This window comes from Labrus mixtus, chromosome 2 (assembly GCF_963584025.1).
Source record: "Labrus mixtus chromosome 2, fLabMix1.1, whole genome shotgun sequence".
NCBI classification, from domain to species: domain Eukaryota; kingdom Metazoa; phylum Chordata; class Actinopteri; order Labriformes; family Labridae; genus Labrus; species Labrus mixtus.
The window spans coordinates 3,381,079-3,399,273 of NC_083613.1; the positions used below are offsets into that span (position 1 = coordinate 3,381,079).

Sequence of the window (18,195 nt, forward strand, 5' to 3'; positions counted from 1 at the left end):
ATCATAAAAACTACAGCTGCTTGTGAGTTAATGACAAATGATTTCCATTTACATGATCAAACATACTCTGTTGGAAAATCCATAGGGTTCATTTGCTCTCGTTCTATTATGTGAGAGATAAGCAAGCCCTATGTTGTTGAAAGAGGCGGTTCAGGTTACAGAATACTGGCTCTTGCACTTCAGACAGCAATAGTTTAGAGTTTCTTATACAGTATGAGAAGCAGGTGCAGGACGATCATTTATTGAATCACTTGTAACTTAAATGAGCTTCATGTGTCCATCATCAGGGAGCCACGAGGTTGTGCTTTAATATTTCACATTACATGTGACTTCTTTTTTAGTTCATGTTATTCTTCTGAAGCAGTGTTTTGCAAAGTGAGGGCCGTGGCCCCCTGGTGGGCTGTGTGGGTATTGCAGATGGGCCGCGAAAAGCCCTCCACCAATTGTAAAAATAAAATAAATATCACAATAATGATGATTCACCTTGAGTCAACCCTTTAAGTGATTAGTAAGGCATGTCATGACTATTCATGGACATAATGTTCAGTAAACATTGGTGTCTATCTTGCCATAATATCATTTTGTCATGTCCAATAATTTATCCTAACTCAAGGTTCAAGGTTGCCTTTATTATCCCTGCTAGAGGGCAATTTGTTTTGCAGTCAGCAGTAAAAACACACACATACATACAGCCCGAAATGAGCAAACAACATAGAAAGGACAGTAAATAAATACAATAGATAAGAAACACAACACACAGTTAGTGGTTTAAGAAAGTGATGGCAGCAGGAACAAATGAGTTTCTCGTCCTCTTTGTCCTGCATGCTGGCAGGCTGAATCTGTGGCCTGACGGCAGCAACTTAAAATCCTTGGACAAAGGATGACTTTAATCTGCCAAGATTGACTGAGCTTTCTTAAGACACTTTGTTTTATATAAATAAGAAAGGTCAGAAAGGGACGATCGTGTGATTCTGACACACAGTTTGACAATGCGGCACCATGCAGAATGTTAAAACTGATTCAATGAAACAGGAATAAAACATCTTCATAAAAGTGCTGTCAACATTAAAATTCCTAAGCTTCCTCAGAAAGTGCACACACTGATGAGCTTTTTTGCAGACAGCTTCAGTTTGGAGCTCGAAGGTGAGTTTGTCATCGATGATGGTCCCCAGGTACTTGTATTGGTGCACCACCTCAACAGCCTGGTTGTTAATAAAAACAGGGGAAATGACAGGGGAAATCCCTCTGTCATTGACTACAGAAAGGGATAGCTGTAGTCAAAACTTTTATAACGTGACCCGGAGTAATTTTGTATATCAAAGTGGGCCGAGGCAGTGGGAAAGGCTGTTCTGAAGTATTTGTGTAAATTATCATATTTCCTGTAACTGGTGAGTTCACTGTTTTCTACAGAATGTCATTCGGGGACTTTATTCCAGTGTATCATTTGCATCATGTTGCCATGACAACAGCTTTAATTTGTTTAAGTACCGGTACATTTTTACAGACCAGTGAAAAAATAACTTTACCACTTTACCCCCCCCCCCCCCCCCACACACACACAACCCCACACACACACACACTCATTATTTCCTCCTGTAACAGACTTTGTACGTCACAGCTCAGTGTTTGCTCCTGTCAACAGTGTCGTGTGTGTGTGTGTGCTTTGCTGTGATTAGGAATTATTAAAGCCAACGTGCAAACTGTGTAACGTTTAGGTCTCAGTGAGAGTCATTGTTCATGTGTACCACTGGCTCTGGCTCAACAACAAGCAAACATCATGTTTCATTCATACAATCAGGCAGATTTGATCTGATTTAATGTTTGATATGCTTTTTAAAAGTAAACAAACGTTGCAAAGCCACCACTTCAGTCAGAAGTCTAAAGAAGCTTTTTGAGCTGCATCACAGAGGGCTTGCTTTACAGGTTTTGCCACACACCCACAGATAAACACAGAAACACGCTGTGTCACAAACACCAACAGGGCGTGGAAAGAGCCTTGTCCTTGTACAGTGCTCCTCTGCGTCTTGCAGTCAGTACAGATTTTCTCACTTCCAGGAATGAGTCTCTGACAACTGTCTTTGCAGCTAAAGGTGTGTGTTTGCTCCAGCTGAGCCCACTGACTCAGCAGAAGGCAAGCCCCTCTCTCTTTCAAGTCAGGATGTCAGAGGAGTGTGTTCCTGAGGGTCTAGACCTCAAAGAGCGGTGCGAGGAGGAACTTTGGGAACTGATTAACGACAACAGACACAGGATCTCCCTCGGAGTGCAGCCATGCAACTTGATCCCGTACCTGAGGCAGGCCAGGGTGCTCAGCGAGATGGACCAGGATGAGATCCTCTCCTGCCACAATCTAACCAACCGCAGCATGAGAACCAGTGAGATTTCTGACTCTGCTCTTTTAAGACATTTAAAGCCATGGAGTTATGGAGTACTGTTGTCTGCCTCAATGTGTTAATGACAAGTGGATCGTCTTTGTCCTTTTTTTTTTTACTGCACCTACTGATGCACTTACTGATTTATTAAGAAAGACTTTTGAATCCATTTTCAATAGAATAATTCCAACAACACTTCAGAGATTAGAACAACTATAAATCACATACACCGACATGTAATGTTGCTTGTTAGAGTTTTAAAGTGTCATGGCCTGCTTTTACAAAATATTCTAGTGTTTACTTATGATTATTGTACAGTATGATTGTTGCTTTCTTGCCTAAGAGAAATGACAAGGCAGTGCTTTTACTTCTGATAGGGACGATAAAAGAGAAAAACATAGCTGTCCCCCTGTTGGTTTGCTTGTAGTCATATCTTTAGAGGAAGTTTGTTGACACAAAGGTTGAAGTTTGAGCAGGATAGTGTTTTATTGACCTCAACTATTTCCAGGCTATATGTTAGATTTGCTGAGGACCCAGGGGAGGAATGGCGCTGTGGCTTTGCTTGAGAGTCTGATGATCCATTACCCGATCCTGTACACCCATGTGACTGGACAGAAACCCAGCACTGAGCCTTCAGGATTCAGTGGTCAGTGGCTTAAAGTCTTCCTGCAATGTGAGGGGAAATACTTGTTTTTATTCAAACTGTATGTCTGACCCACATTGCTCTCTTTGCAGGCCTGATAAAGTACTCTGAGCTGACAGAGTATCTGGTCAGAGCTGTTACAGGGATGCAGAAGGAGCTTCAGCAGGCACGATGTGAGGCCGGCAGGATGGGTGCACGCTGTGCCTCCCTGGAGTCAGAGATTGGGCAGATAATGGCGCAGGAGGAGAAGTCCAGGTGCCTTCAGTCCGAGAATGAACGCCTGCGGAGGCACCTGTTCTCTTTGCAACATGATGTCACCAAGCTCAAGGACGAGAAATGTGACTTGTATATGCGCTACACGGCGGCCATTGAGGAGAAGTCAGCTGTGAACATGCGCCTCCATGACCTCAACCTGCAGGTCAGTTTTCTTTCTCAACAATATTTTTTCTCACCTCAGGGAACTTGTGCACACATAGAATGAGTTTCTTCTTCCTGAAACACAAAGCTGTGATCTCAGGGGAAAGTCCTAGGAAGGTCAGCGTGAAAGAACTGAAACGTGAGCAAGGTAGATCGAGGGTAATTTAGAGCACAATTCCATCATCATTGTGAACACAGCCTGTACAAACTCTTGTCTGTTTTTTCCCTTTTGAAGCTTATTTTGAGAGGCTGTTTACATCCATCCAGGGTGATCTGATAACAAGTGAATAACCTTAAGGCTAGGAGTGCACCACATTACTGTAAGTCCTAAGAACAGATTTTGATACAACAGCTCAGACCACACACAGAGGTGGTCCTCATTGTTTTGGAAGTGTAAACCATAGACTGTAAAAATAAAATAATAATAAATAATAATAAATAAATAAATAAATAAAATAATAAATAAATAAATAAAATAATAATTAAAATAAGAAATAAATAAAATAAGAAAATAATAATAAGAAAATAATAAACGCTCATGCGTCCTGTGCAGCATTAAGATCCGCCCCCTCAACTTGAGAACTGGGACAACAATGCCGCCCCCATCCCGTGCGCTCATTTGCATGTGAAGCAGGCATGTGGGTTCTGATCTCAAGTACAGGTACTCAATGAAATGTGTTGTCAATGTTAAGTGTAAACACCTGTAAATAAGTGCTATTCACTTGTTATCAGATCACCCACGATGGATGTTTACGCAGGGTGTAAACAGCCTTTGAGAAAGTGACATCATCTGAGTAATCTGGGCTTTGGCTCAGAGACAACAATGTATAATGTAGTCCCAATTTAACAGTATCATTGACTGTGGATTTAACCAATGGAACAGGCCAAATTGACAAGTGTTTTTTCAGGAGCTTACAATTTGAGGCCTTGTGGGTTTTTTTTTATTAATGATTACTAAAAAAAACAATAGTTGAAATATTCTTTGAGTACATGAGTGGTGTTGTTCTTATGTGACGGCAGGTGTATCAACTGCAGACGGAGCTGCAGAAGTCAAAAAAAGAGAGTGAGTTCCAGCAGCGGCGCTCGCTTAGGCGTGCCTCTCAGCCGGCCTATCCACGACTACAAGAGGGAGTCGGGTCTCTGCCCTGCCAGCTTGTGAAGGTGAAGCAATGAAATGATCAATTCTGCTTTAAAAAAAACAAACAAACAAAAAAACCTCTGAAGTAGTTCCAGATGTCTCTAATGCAGTCTTGTGCGATGTCATGTCTCTGACAGGCTGGTCGGGACATCCTTGCCCAGGATCTGGCTGAGGCCATAGACAGCCACGCGGAGCTCGCAGAGCAGCTCAGGTGTTACAGAGAGGAGAATGAAAAGCTGTTTAAAGAAAACAAAGGGGTGTGTATGTGCTTTTTTTTTTTTTAGGTTTCAGTCTCCAGGGATCAGGAAATGCCATGCAAATTCTGCATTTCTGTGCTATAGAGAGCCTTTGACTATCCCACTGTGCCCTTTTGTGCAAAAAGCCTCGTTCAGAGGAACATTTGTGATTCAAGTCATTTCTTGAGCTTCCAGTTTGGTGCTTGTGATTTATACAGTTGGATAAAAAACATAAAAGGGTAACATAGTAATGTAAAAAAAAATATATTGTGTAATAGTGATACTATACCTAACTAGTATCTGTTCCAGAGAAAAAATAAGAACATTTGTTGAGCAGCAGAGCAGAACATTGACTTGCTCATCAAACATTCTAAATCCTGTAATATATCTCTGAAATACTGGAGGCCACTATTATTTCTGTATGTTTTTCAATACAGCTTCTGGATCAGAAGGAGTGCCTGAGCCTCCAGGTGCAGCAACTGACCCTGGACTGTAACATGCACCAGCAGAAGAGCACTGTGATCCAAAACCAGATCAGGGAGCTGCAAGCGGAGAGAGACCAGGCAAGGAACGGATTAAAACCTCATCCTTCAAACTTTACTGTCGAGCACTGGTTTGGGTTTTAGACGGTGCTGTTTGGTTTCTCTTGACTGTTTTATCCCAGTCATGTGTCGGTGTGAAGTCGTTTATTTGTCTTGGCCGAGGATCACTGGTTAAACAAATCTCCTAGAAATTCTATAGTCAGAATCAGAATCAGAATCAGAATCAGAATCAGGGTTTATTGCCAAGTACATTTACACATACAAGGAATTTGACTTGGTGTATTGGTGCTAAACAATTAACAAGGAAAAAAAGCAGAACTAGCAACAACTTAAATAATACAGTATAAGAAGATATTACAATATATAAAATAGAATTTAAAAATGTAAAATATAAACTATAAAAAATAAAGATAAAAAACACAAACTGTACAAAAGGTGTAATGTAGGAGATGTACAGTGGACTATGAGAAAAAATCTTAGTGTGTGTAACTACTCACAGAGTGCATGTAAGGAAGATCAATTTTTAAAGTCCAAGTAGTCTTTGTCGATGAGCCGTTGTTAAAGTCACCTCTTACAATCACATAAATCATTTTGTTACATGTCCTTTTGTTGCTGTCATGCCAAAATGATTCATCTCAAATCCAGTTTCTAAATTGTTTAGAAATTCAACTTCATAGATGTCAAGAGGAATGAAATGCATAATCCACCCACACCCTAGAACCTCCTGAGCTGGTGAAAAGTCAGTCACATACTGTACATAGGAGTAACCAACAACACTAGACTATGATTAGACCTCACAGCCTGTTATTAATGAACGGATCATGCTCTCTGTGTGTTGCCACATAAACATTACGTGTCATTGGCAAACCTGCTCTTTAAAACCTCTCATTCCAGGAAAAGCAGGGTTTGTTTGATGAAGGTTTGTCTGTTGCCAATAAATGTTTGTTTGCAAGTTAGACCGTGTGTGGTGTGCAGGAGTTTACCTTGAAGCTTTTGATGAACACATTGTTCTCTTACGCACCTGTCTTATGAAATGGAAGTACAAAGGGTTTTTCTACTTAAAAAAAAAAAAACATTTCCTAAATTAAAAAAAGGAATCCAGAAGCAGAACGGCACAATGTTCTGCTATAGTCCTCATGTTAAATAAAAGAATGTACCCACAGGTATGTTCAATTCATATTTGACATCAACTTTAGGATTATGTGATGCTACATGCTACATGCTACATGCTTGTGTGAGAGTTTTTCTTCCTCGCACCATAAACAAAGAGAAGAATATGGTTCAAACATTGTCTCTATTTTATTAACCATAGCTGACAGAAACACGTGTTGTCAGGCTTGTTGCCGTCATGGCATTTAGGTGATGTGTATCGTTCTTTGTAAAAAAAAAAAAGGACTGCATGATGTTAAGTACAGTTGTCTTGGTTTGTAGGCATACCTGTCCAGAAACGAGGCACAGTCAGTGATTGCCCGTGTGTTGGCTGAGAAGGACACCCTAAGGTGTCAGCTGGTGGAGCTCCAGGAGCGCGTCTTTAGCCTGCAGGCCAACCACAACTCCAGAAGACAACAGAGCTGTGATGTAATATCTCACACAAGCACAGAGCAGCACACACGTTAACACAACAGGAATGATAATATTAACACAGTAATCTATGTTATTGTGAAAGGAGTCTGAGGCGGAGTGGGAGAGCCCAAGATCCAGCTTTGAAGATTCCACAATCAGACCGAGACGTAGACTTTGTCGTATGGATGCAGTCAATCCCATATCAATGAGTGCCAGCAACTCAGAGGTGTGTGTGTTTTTTGAGTTACCCAGCCATGGGGGGATGCTTTGTGATTTTTAACCATGCATCTATTATGAAATGCTCCTCAAACATCCCAAACATTTTTTTTTTAAAGCTGAAACATCTTTGTTTGGAAATTGAAACATTATTTGTGTGACTTTTTCCAAATATATGCTTTGGCACTAAGAACCAATGGGCTTAGGGCTGAGAAGTACTGAAAGATGAACCAACACTATGTTGCCTTGGGGGGGGGGGGGGGGGGGGGGGGGGTGACGTTTGACATATTTTAGAAAATCTAATTTGTTTGTATGTGTCACTTTGGTATTAAAATAAGTTAATTTGGCGTTGAAAAAAAAACCCAATCACAATCAGAGAATGTGTCTAAATATTCTAAATAAATAATCTCAGCATTTAGGCTTTCATTGAGACGTGGAATAAAACACTACTAACAGTACTAACAGTACTTTTAACACTAGCTTTTATCAGACAGTATATTTACTTTTTATTATTATAAACAGTTTGACATGCATTGAGAGTACATGTCTACCGTGTGTATCTTTCTGTGTGTAGTGTGAAGATCCTACAGCAAGAAGTGTTAGATCAAATATTGCTGACCCCCCCGGTTTGGAGTCTCTGCGTAGAAGGGAAGAAGAGCTCTATGCTGACAGCAGGTCTGTATCTTTCTGCGTTAGTATTATAGTATATGTCACTGCCATCTGCTCCCCATGCTTTTTTTTTAAGTACAATGTGAATTTTGAAATGACAAAGCAGTCAGCTGTAAGCACACCACAGGAATGATGACGTTAAGGTGTCCTGACTTCTGCATTCCTCTCTGTTAACATGACAACACCAGTTTCAAATAGATGATTTATTTACAGGATGGAAAGAGGTTTAAAGAGGATGAGATCATACAAAGTTTTAGAAGAGGAGAGAGTTTTAATAAATAAGACGAGTACGTTTTTTAATACTGTTCAAAGGAGCTTTATTTGTATTACATTGTTCAAAGTGAAAACAAGGATTCAGCCTCGTCAACAATAAAGTTTGAATAATCTCTACCCACTAAACCTGTACCTGGGTTGAAGAATGGCTTAGTTATGTAACATTTGATATTCACTTTTGGCTCTTAAACCAACATCATCAGTCTATGTAGTCATGATTTTTTTAAGTTTATGAAGCTAGTATCTTTTTTTTTTCTTCTCTTGTAGCTTGGAAAAAGCTGAGACTGATTCTCTTACGGACAGCTTTGAGTTTATTCTCCATGGTTTGTACAGAAAAATCATTAACTATCTTTGCGTGAGTGTCTCTATGTGTTTGTGTGCCTTTGTGTGAGTGGGGGGGGGGGGGGGGGGGGGGGGGGTGTTTCTGGCCTTCATTATCTTAAGATATCAATGTTGAGCCTTTGCCAGGGCTGTAAAGTAACACATTATCCCTTAACATGTTATTACTGAGAAAACAAACCTGATGCCAAATCCTTCAACAGCCTCTCTTTTGTTTAGTGGGGAATGAAGATGAGCACACGCCCAGGCTTTCCCCTGCCACTGTTTCCAGCCCTGATGGGTGAGTTTGTCCACAGAATCAACATTGTTAAACCCAATATTATATACGGCTTAATACAGGATTACTTTCAAATGTCAACCACATTATTTCAGCTCTTTCAGGTTTTTCGGCTTCTCTTAGACACAGCAGTGCCGTGAGCGAAATGCTAACATCTATTTGCAAACAATAATCATGTAAACAGCAGTTGCCTATCAAGTATATTATCGTCCCCAACTTAGTTAAGCATGTTAGTATACTATGTTAAAAAGCACAGAACACAAAGTACGTGTGAGGCCGGTGGGAGTTTAATTTGTTTTGAAGCATTTTTGACAGTTATTACGGTTTTCTCAAGTTTCAGTTCTAGGTTTTAATGGGCGGAGCTAAATCGGGTCGTTATTACGTAGATCGGCCCTTCATCTCAACGTTCCATGCTAAGCGATATAAAAACACTGAGCGCTGTAGCATTTTCTAGCTAGCTATGCCCTTGGCAGCAAGTGTATTTTCCCTGGATTACCAAATCTGGTTTAGCAGAGCTGTAAAGGGAAGACTACATACGCCAAAATCTACACACATTGAAAGAGCCATATGGCTGCTTTAAGTTAGAAATGTAATGTTTGATAGTGGAGCTTTTTGGTGAACATGTATCTGGAAAACTTTAATTTGGACCTCATCTTTGTCACTGAAGCAAAACAGCATTCTGCATTTTTTACTTGTAATCCAGCCTCAATCCATCAGGATCAGGATGACCCAGATGTTGTAGATGAAAGTTATCATAAACCTACTCAAAAGCAACACAAACTGGAGGTTTTTGTTTGGATTAAACCAGGATTGGATTACTTGATCCTTTTAGATTACGTCTCGTTTTTTTTCAGTTGAAAAAACTGGATTTCAATTCCTATCTGATAGTTTTAATCCTGTTAGATTATTGTCGAACCACTGGGCCCTTGGGACCATGAGTAAGTATAGAAAATAAAAAGGCAATCCATCCTGTCACTCTTATTTTTCATGCCACACGAGCATTTGTAAAGCAGCAAAATAATAAGTAGTGAAATTGAAAACATACATTTCTTTTAAATGACCTCTTCAGGTCAGCCAGTATATTATCAGCTCAACAAGAGAGAACAGCCAACACATTGGAAATGATTGACTTATTGTACAAAATTATGTTTTTATTTTTGAATTAAAAATGACATGTTTCTTTTTACTGACGGAAATGACCATCTTTTAAAAAAACAAAAAATGCCCGTAGCCTATCTTTAATTTTTTCCCCTCATTCATTTCTCACCAGCCTGTCAAGAACCACGCCCCCTCCTTTCCTCATGCGATCTCGTCCAAAAGCACTCCGCGTGAACGCCAGAGTGCTCAGCTTCTCCTTCCAGGGGGAGGCGCTGCTCAGCCAGCTGGCCGTGGTCGGAGGCAATAAGACCGGAGTGTTTGTTCACCAAGTGACAGAAGGCAGCGCTGCCCATACTGTGGGCATCAGCCCCGGGGCACAGATAGTGGAGGTTGGTCTGAGTGTGTTTCTGATCACTGCAGTAATCTTATCCCGTCCACTGTGAAGACTTTTTTTAATTATCTTTTTGCTTTTTCTGCAGGTGAAGTACGAGCACAACCAGAAAGCTCTTCGGATGGTCCTGGAGGATTCCACTCTGGAGGAGGCTTTGTGGGCTCTTGGCCAAGTCACAGGCCTCTGTAACCTTTCCCTTCGGCACAGGCAAGACGGTATGTTCATCAGAATGTAGACACAATATGTTTCACTCCATGTGTTACTTCCAGCTCCAAAAACCTTTCAATTCTTTAAGTATAAGTTTTTCATTCTGAAACACATCAGGTAACCTATCATTTCTCATGACAAATCCAGCACAGTTGCACTGAGACAATTAGTGGTTATAGGCAAGGCAAGGCAAGTTTATTTATGTCGCGCATTTCAACAACAAGGCAATTCAAAGTGCTTCACACAAGACATCAAAAGCATCATGACAGAGGAAAGAAAAGAAACATTAAAATAGAACATTTAAAAAATCACTAAAATTACTAAATCTAAATAATAAAAATAATTCAAATGAAATTAGTTGAAATAAATAAAGTAAAAATATAAAAAGAGTTAAACGTTACAGTGCAGAGTTAAAATTTAAAATCTTATTAAAGCTGTTTAATGAAAGGCAGCTGTAAACAGGTGTGTCTTCAACCTGGATTTAAAAGAGCTGAGAGTTTCAGCAGACCTGCAGTTTTCTGGGAGTTTGTTCCAGATATAAGGAGCATAGAAACTGAACGCTGCTTCTCCATGTTTGGTTCTGACTCTGGGGACAGAGAGCAGACCTGTCCCAGACGACCTGAGCGGTCTGGATGGTTCATAATTAATCAGGAGGTCACTAATGTATTTTGGCCCTAAACCTTTAAGCGCCTTATAGTATAAGTACAGCATAAATAACAAACATAAAAGGAACAAAATGAATGCTTTTGCACTTTGCTAATATAGTTTATTAGAGAAAATGTGCTTACACATGATGTGGATGTAAAATATGTGCACATGCAGAATCATAACACAGTGACTATATCTTGGCTTCAGCTGATTTTATGCCTGCAGTTTGTTTTTCTTGAGGCATGGCCAGCTGCTATGTGACGAATCTCATGTGAACTTGTGAGCTTGTTGAAGTTCAACAAGGTAAAATGTTGTTCAACCTGCTGTATCAGAGAGAGGGTGTGTTTTTGTGTTGACATTTTGAAGAGAATATGTGACGTAGGAATCTAAAAATGGAACAAGATTTGTTTTGGGTTTTTTAACTCTAAACAAGAGCGATAACTTTCTTATTTGTAAAAAAAAAAAAAAAAAAAAAAAAAAAAAAAAAAAACACACAACCAGAGCCACAGTACACAGCCAGTGAAAAGGTAATAGATTTCATCCTGTGTAAATAGAAGATACAAACACAGATTGTCCTCTGCCTTCTCAGACTATGAGGTGCTGCTGCAGAAACTGAAGAGCAGTCAGACATCATCAGGAGACTCCTTTTACGTCCGTGTCAACATGTCCTTCCCTGCCGGCCCAAACGGATCCCTGGCCGTGTCCTGCAACGACATCCTTCATGTGACCAACACACGACCAGCTAACAGCGAGGACTCATGGCACGCCAGTCAAGTTCATCCCTGTCAGCTCCTGGCCCTCAAGAGCGGAACCGTACCAAACTATTACAGGTGAGTACACTGATGAGAAATATGCAGCAGATGTGTTTTTGGGAGGTGGCAGCTTTGGTAGAAAGTCAGAACTTGCAAGTCATTTTGAAAACACTGCTCAAAGTCCTGGGAACTTCTGCTTTCTGATGACACAGGGCACAAAGACTTCTGATCCGTGTTATTGAAGAAATGAGCTTTCAAACGAAGAAGTCTCAAAAGGTGAGAATCATTAAAAATGCTACCGCCCTGCTGGAACTATCCAAAATAATAATAATAATAATAATAATAATAATACATTTTGTTGGGGCGCTGGTGGCGCAGTGGTTAGTGCGCGCGCCCCATGTATGGAGGCTGTCATCTCAAGTGGGCGGCCCAGGCTCACATCCCACCTGTGGCTTCTTTCCCACATGTCATTCCCCTCTCTCTCTCTCTGATTTCCGAATCTATCCACTGTCCTTTCTCTCCATTAAAGACACAAAAAGCCCAAAAATAAATCTTTAAAAAAATAATAATAATACATTTTATTTATAAGCGCTTTTAAAAAAACTCAAAGACACTGTACAATAGTTAAAAACAGAAAGAACAGCACAGTAAGGACAGACTAACAGACATTGCAACATTACACACAAATCATAAAGACAACAACAATAAAGGTAAACAACAGAAAACAGGAAATACATCACAATCATACATTAAAAGCTTGTTTGAAGAGATGAGTTTTGATAAGTGATTTGAAAGTAGGAGGCTCGGTGCAGTGTTGAATGTGTGTAGGGAGTGAGTTCCAGAGAGAAGGCTCTGTCCCCCCAGGTTCGCTGGTGACGTCTTCCTTGGAATATTTCTTATTTTTCACTAGGCTCGGCGTTTGGTGTCTCAGAATAAGGAGAAGGCGGTGAGGATCGTCAGCACCGGGCGACAGGGCAGGAACCCACTGTGGGTCAGTGTGGAGGATGAGAAGACCCTAGAGTCAGGTATTGTACGATAGTCTGTGGCAGCACATTCAAAAACTACAAATGTTTTTTTAACTGTCTTATATCAACTGTTTGATAAAGACTTTTAATGAATGCACGTACCTTTCTCTCGATGTGAATCATTTCCTTTGCAGGAGATTCATCAGCATCTAAAACCTGCATGTCCCTCATGCCTTACACCCTGGTCACTCCACACTACCCACCCATCTGCAGGCCTGTCCTGCTGCTGCCCACCGTCCTGGGCCGCATCCTGGACAAGAAGCTGGAAGGATGGCAGGGCTTCCAGCTCTGTGAGCCTGGTGGGGAATTCAATGCTGTTATTTTTCTGAAATGATAACACGTGTATTCATATTTCATATTTGTTTCTGCTGGAGTATAAGGTTTAGGTACACAGTAACACACTTCAAAGCACCCACAGACGAGTCTATTTTAATCACATGTTTGTGTATTGCTGCAAACCAGGAAGGAAGTCAACTGTGTGTATAAATAGTGATTACATTTATTGAGGCTGTAAAGACAGTGCTGTCCGGAAACCCTGCGATGATAAGGTGAAATGAAGGTTTGATGTTCATTGTCTGGAAGTTTAATAGTAATAACAAAGACAAATGTAAAGAACAGAAGACAAGAGGTCATGCAGATAGAGATCTAATCCAAATGTCTCAGATATTACACCAAACAAGATAATGTAGCTATAAATAATGATGAGCTTTAACATAGCTTTAAGGTCAATCATTGTGTGTGTTTTAATGAAAATGAAAGTATATATAACTCTATCTACATGATTAAAATGAATGACAACAAAGATGTTATCACCTCATGCCTTATATCTTGGATTCTCTCTCCCCTATCTCTCCAATCCTTCATTCTACAGAGATGCTGAGCGCCAGCGAGCATGCAGCTCGTCTGCAGAGGTCTGAGATCCTGGAGGAGTGTGAGCAGGGAGGAAACTGCTGCTACACTCTGCAGAGTGTCGACAAAGTCATGAAGAAGGTCAGAATACAATCATAAGAGTTGAATAGATGTTTTTTTGTCCTTATTGTAAGAACTAAGTCACTAAATCTATTGTTGTGAGTTTTTTTAACAAAAATTCATAGTTTTCAAATTTTCCAACTCAATAACTTTGATAATACAGACATTTCCTTGTGCACCATGTTTTTGTGTAAAATACCTTGGACTGTTATTTTGGCTATCAATTTTATACAATATAGATTACAAATTTCATGTGTGGTGTTTAGAACAGAGGAGAGGCACATACAGGGCATTTTTGGTGGAAGTTGTATCCTTGGACTTGGCACTGATAACAGATATCCTATATCGAAGGCAATCTGCTGCATCCCTTTGATTTAGTCCACATGCATGAAATAACACATTTCTGCATTAGAATATACATTAGCTTATACCCACTGTTACGTTTATCAAATCAAAATCACAGGACATCAACATGCATGTTTTATCTCAGTGTTATGTCTACGTGTAAGACAAAGTAAGATCACTTTTCACAGCGTACTGCCTAAATTTAAAATCATATCTGAGCAGGTTTACAGATTTGTGAAGCTAAGTTTCCACATGCTCCCAGTTTCCCTCCTGGTATAGCTGTAAATATTACCTTTACCAAAATAAAGGCTATGCCCTCAAGCCCTACAACCTTCCCCTTCATCTCTAGCACCATCGTCAGGACAGAAATGATACATTTTTACATCGACTTAGTGTCCTACAGTAACAGCACTCAAGCTTTATATGTGGCGTCACACATGATCACACGGTCGCTGTCCACACTGCCATTTGATCAGTGTTAAAGCTAGAGTGTCCATTAATATGTTTATTTTCCAAATAATGTAATATATAAAAGTCATGACACTGCAATCAAAATATTGTTTTTTTAAAGCCTACATGAAAAATGAAAAAAAAAGGCAAAGAAATGAGAGGAGGCCGTGGTAGGCAACCCCTAGACTTACTGCTCAGCAACCAGCACTAGTAGTGACTATGTGTTGTCTCCATGTTGTCTACGTGTTGTTGACGCGTCAGATTTTAACGCGTAGATAATGTGTAAACAACGTGTAAATAACATGTAAACAACGTGTAAACAAAGTGTATACAATGTGTTGTTAACGTGTTGAAAGTCACGTGTATTTGAACAGTCTGGCATTCCATGGTAAGACCAAAAACTTGCTAAACTGATTTGTTTTCTGATTCTTAAGCAATGAATTGCATGTTAACTGACTAAGCTGCAGTTGATAAACCTGGTAAACCATCCTGCTAAACATAAGCATGCTAACACTTCCATTGTGGGCATGTTGTCATTCTGCAGTGTCATGGTGTTGCCTTAAAGTTGTGTGAAGTAAAAACACTGACTTTTAAACTGTATTCTAACATTCTTTCTCCTTACTCTACAGGGGATCCACTGTGTGCTGCCGTTGGGGCTGGACTGCGTGCGTCGGCTGCACAGGGCTCAGATCTTCCCTATTATCATCTTCATCGGCCAGTCTGCACGCAGTGCACGTAAACTGAGGTAAACTTTTCTACTTTTTCTGACAGAGCTCACCTCATTGCTCATGATGCAGCTTATCAGATTTAGATCATCTCTAAGATTTCAGCTATGCAAACGTGCCCTCAGGTGAAAGTGATTACCCCACTGGAGATGGATAACCCAGTTTGTCCTGTGTATGACGTTAACACACAGAAGAAACAAATGGAAACATGTATGTTTGATCAGTGATCATATACAGTAACTCATACAAGCTGGGTCTGTTTCCATGCAGTGATGTTTGTTTTGTCGTATACTCGGACACAACCCGACTTTTAAAAAAAGGGGTTACACCTGAATTAAATTAGAAGGCATCAAATGAGGAATCAGTGCATGGATGAATTTTAAACCTAATGTATAAAAAGAAGTTCAGGACAGTCCACCAAAATCTTACATTTCCACTTCAGCACTCATATAAGTAACTGAGGGTGAGCGCATATTTTGGATTTACATTCTGAATTTTAACATAACAAATCTTCTCACTGATTTTCAGTGAAAGATTTTTGAGCGATATTAAAAATGATTGTTTCTGTTTTATTTACATGTCAGAACATCACACTTTCTTTGGAACCAGTGTTGTATCTTAGTGTTTGTTTTTGCAAACCTTTAGGGAACCTTTTACATCAGTGTATTTCAGTAACTATGGTTTCATTTACATTAAAACTAACTTTCCATGAAAACCATTGAATCCCAAAGTACATTTAACAAACAGGCCTTTAAGTCTGCTGACCAGATTTTATTTATGTTGAATAACTTAAGAATAGCAACGCAAAGTTTTAAAAAAAAAGTCTTGCCCTCCTGCAGCCGCAAAGTGGTCCGGTCTATCACAGGAAAAACTGTTATCTCTTCAGAGAGATATTTGTATTTCATTAAATGTCGCCAGTCCAGAGAGAAACCTGTTCCCTTGAAACAAAACCTGGCCTTTCATGTTGATGTTTCATGTAGATAAGACAAACTCATTGTAGCTGTAAGGAAATAACCTGATATCATGTCACAAAGTCTACACTTGTACTGTCCTTATCTGATCAAAGATGTACAGTAGATCCTGCATTCATCTTTTACTTTATCTCCTTCATTCCTTCTATCAAGGGCGAAGTTGCATCGCCACAGCCAGTCAGAGGAGCAGCTCATCGCATGTTCAAGGAGTGAGGAGCCCCTGTTGGACAAGCTGCCGTGTCTGTATCACAGCGTGGCTCCGGACTCCTGGTGTGACCAGGCCTCCCTGCTGACAAGCCTGCGCACCATCATCCGGGAGGAGCAGCAGAAGATCGTCTGGGTGGAGCCGGACCTGTGGTGAAGCAGAGGACAGAACAGAACATTCAGAAGACATAGAATTAGAAGTATTATCTCTCATAGAACTCTTCTAATAAGAATATTTAACAATAGTGTAAAAAAGCTTTACAGGAAAATATTTTTCTAAACATGTGTACGTATCTATGATACCTATGAGTTACTTGGTGTAAGAAGGACTCTTTACTTTTTTACTGTATGTTTGAAAGGTGTTCACATGTCCAGCTGTCTCGTGAAGTATAGGGTTGTAGGATGTTGAACTTCAGTCTTAAAAAGAGAAGATCCTGCACTCAACTCTTGCTCAGTATACAAGAGGCATTCATTTAAAACAAATACTGGTATGTGGTGCCCACTAAAAACACAAACATCATTAAAACATGCTAATGACCTCTGCAATATGTTTCAGATATTGTACTTTAAAAAACTCCCTCCAATAACCATTCTCTTTTTCATCTCTGGATCTTTTCTGTAAACATTCTTAATGACGTTACAGTGGCCACTTTCTCATTTCTCAGAATAGTGAGTGGAGTCTGTAATGGAGAATATTTTGATCAGTTCTGTTTGAAATGTTTCCAGCACACATTGGTTGGAAATTCCCAGAGCCTTGTTTATTTTTGCAGATTTTATAGATGAAGATTTATTATTGAAACGTGCTGTGTCTATAACGTGTTAAAGGAGCAGTGGTGACATGGAAAGTCCAGTGGAATGCAGCCAACCAGCTTGTCACAGCAACATGTGTGCAACCCCAACATTCCCCTCACACAGACAGGATGGTTACGTGTCAGATAAGCCTGATTGGTTGTTTGATTCACGCCTGATAAGGATTTTAAAAAAGCATGGCTTTCACAGATCAGAGACACATTTATTCAAAGGAAAAAAAAATCAATGTACTATAGTTAATGACATGCAATGATTCAAATGTGTTACTTCAACCAACATTTGAATTAAAAATGTTTACATTCTGTAGCTTTGGTGTATAGATTTTTTTTCCTTTTCATAGTGATGACAACAATACTGACCCTGATAAGGTATTTTTTTAGTCGGTACTGTGCTCACTCCATAAATCTGCAGCTTATGGGCCAGTTGTGAGGAGGGCAAACGTGTGACCACGGCCTCCAAGATGTGCATGCCTTCCAGGTCTTCATTTGAGGCACACAGTCCCTCCACCCACAACAACTGGGTGACCACCTGCTGCTGAATTTATGGGAGCAGGACCCCCCCACTCAACACTTCCTATTACCATACGGAAAAGACAAGAAGGAGTGCAGCACTAGCAGACAGGATTACGAGCTGCTGGAACAAGTGCAAAGAGGAAGCTGCATGCACCAACAGAGACCATATACAGTCCCCCCCCCCCCCTCCCATTAAGAGGCTGAGGTCTGGACTGATCCCAAGATGCAGCTTTCCCTGAGGTCATGAAAAAAAGAACGTACAGCAGAATTGTAGGCAACATGCATCTTTCTCTGAATAAGATCAGAAAATTAAAAAGAGGCCCATTGAAATATGAATCACAACTTTAAATGGACATTATTATATATATATATTATTATTATTATTATTATTATTATTATTATTGAA

The 18,195-nt window shown here is 40.0% G+C and overlaps 1 protein-coding gene across 2 annotated transcripts; it reads left to right on the forward strand.

Annotated features, from left to right (window-relative positions):
* Nucleotides 1-2,020: 2,020 nt before the first annotated feature.
* On the forward strand, nt 2,021-17,918 carry card14 (caspase recruitment domain family, member 14). 2 transcript variants are annotated; one of them, XM_061047433.1, is made up of 20 exons: nt 2,021-2,372; nt 2,878-3,015; nt 3,105-3,430; nt 4,450-4,590; nt 4,705-4,824; nt 5,241-5,366; nt 6,777-6,923; nt 7,012-7,134; nt 7,699-7,799; nt 8,334-8,389; nt 8,625-8,685; nt 9,953-10,169; nt 10,260-10,386; nt 11,616-11,856; nt 11,991-12,054; nt 12,689-12,803; nt 12,938-13,102; nt 13,675-13,793; nt 15,197-15,312; nt 16,417-17,918. In XM_061047433.1, the coding sequence occupies exons 1-20, from the start codon at nt 2,159-2,161 to the stop codon at nt 16,622-16,624; spliced, it is 2,925 nt and encodes a 974-aa protein (XP_060903416.1). In that variant the 5' UTR covers nt 2,021-2,158; the 3' UTR covers nt 16,625-17,918. The 2 variants fall into 2 exon arrangements, with proteins under 2 accessions (XP_060903416.1, XP_060903417.1); XM_061047434.1 differs by having other exon boundaries at nt 12,710-12,803; nt 16,417-17,916.
* Nucleotides 17,919-18,195: the final 277 nt, after the last annotated feature.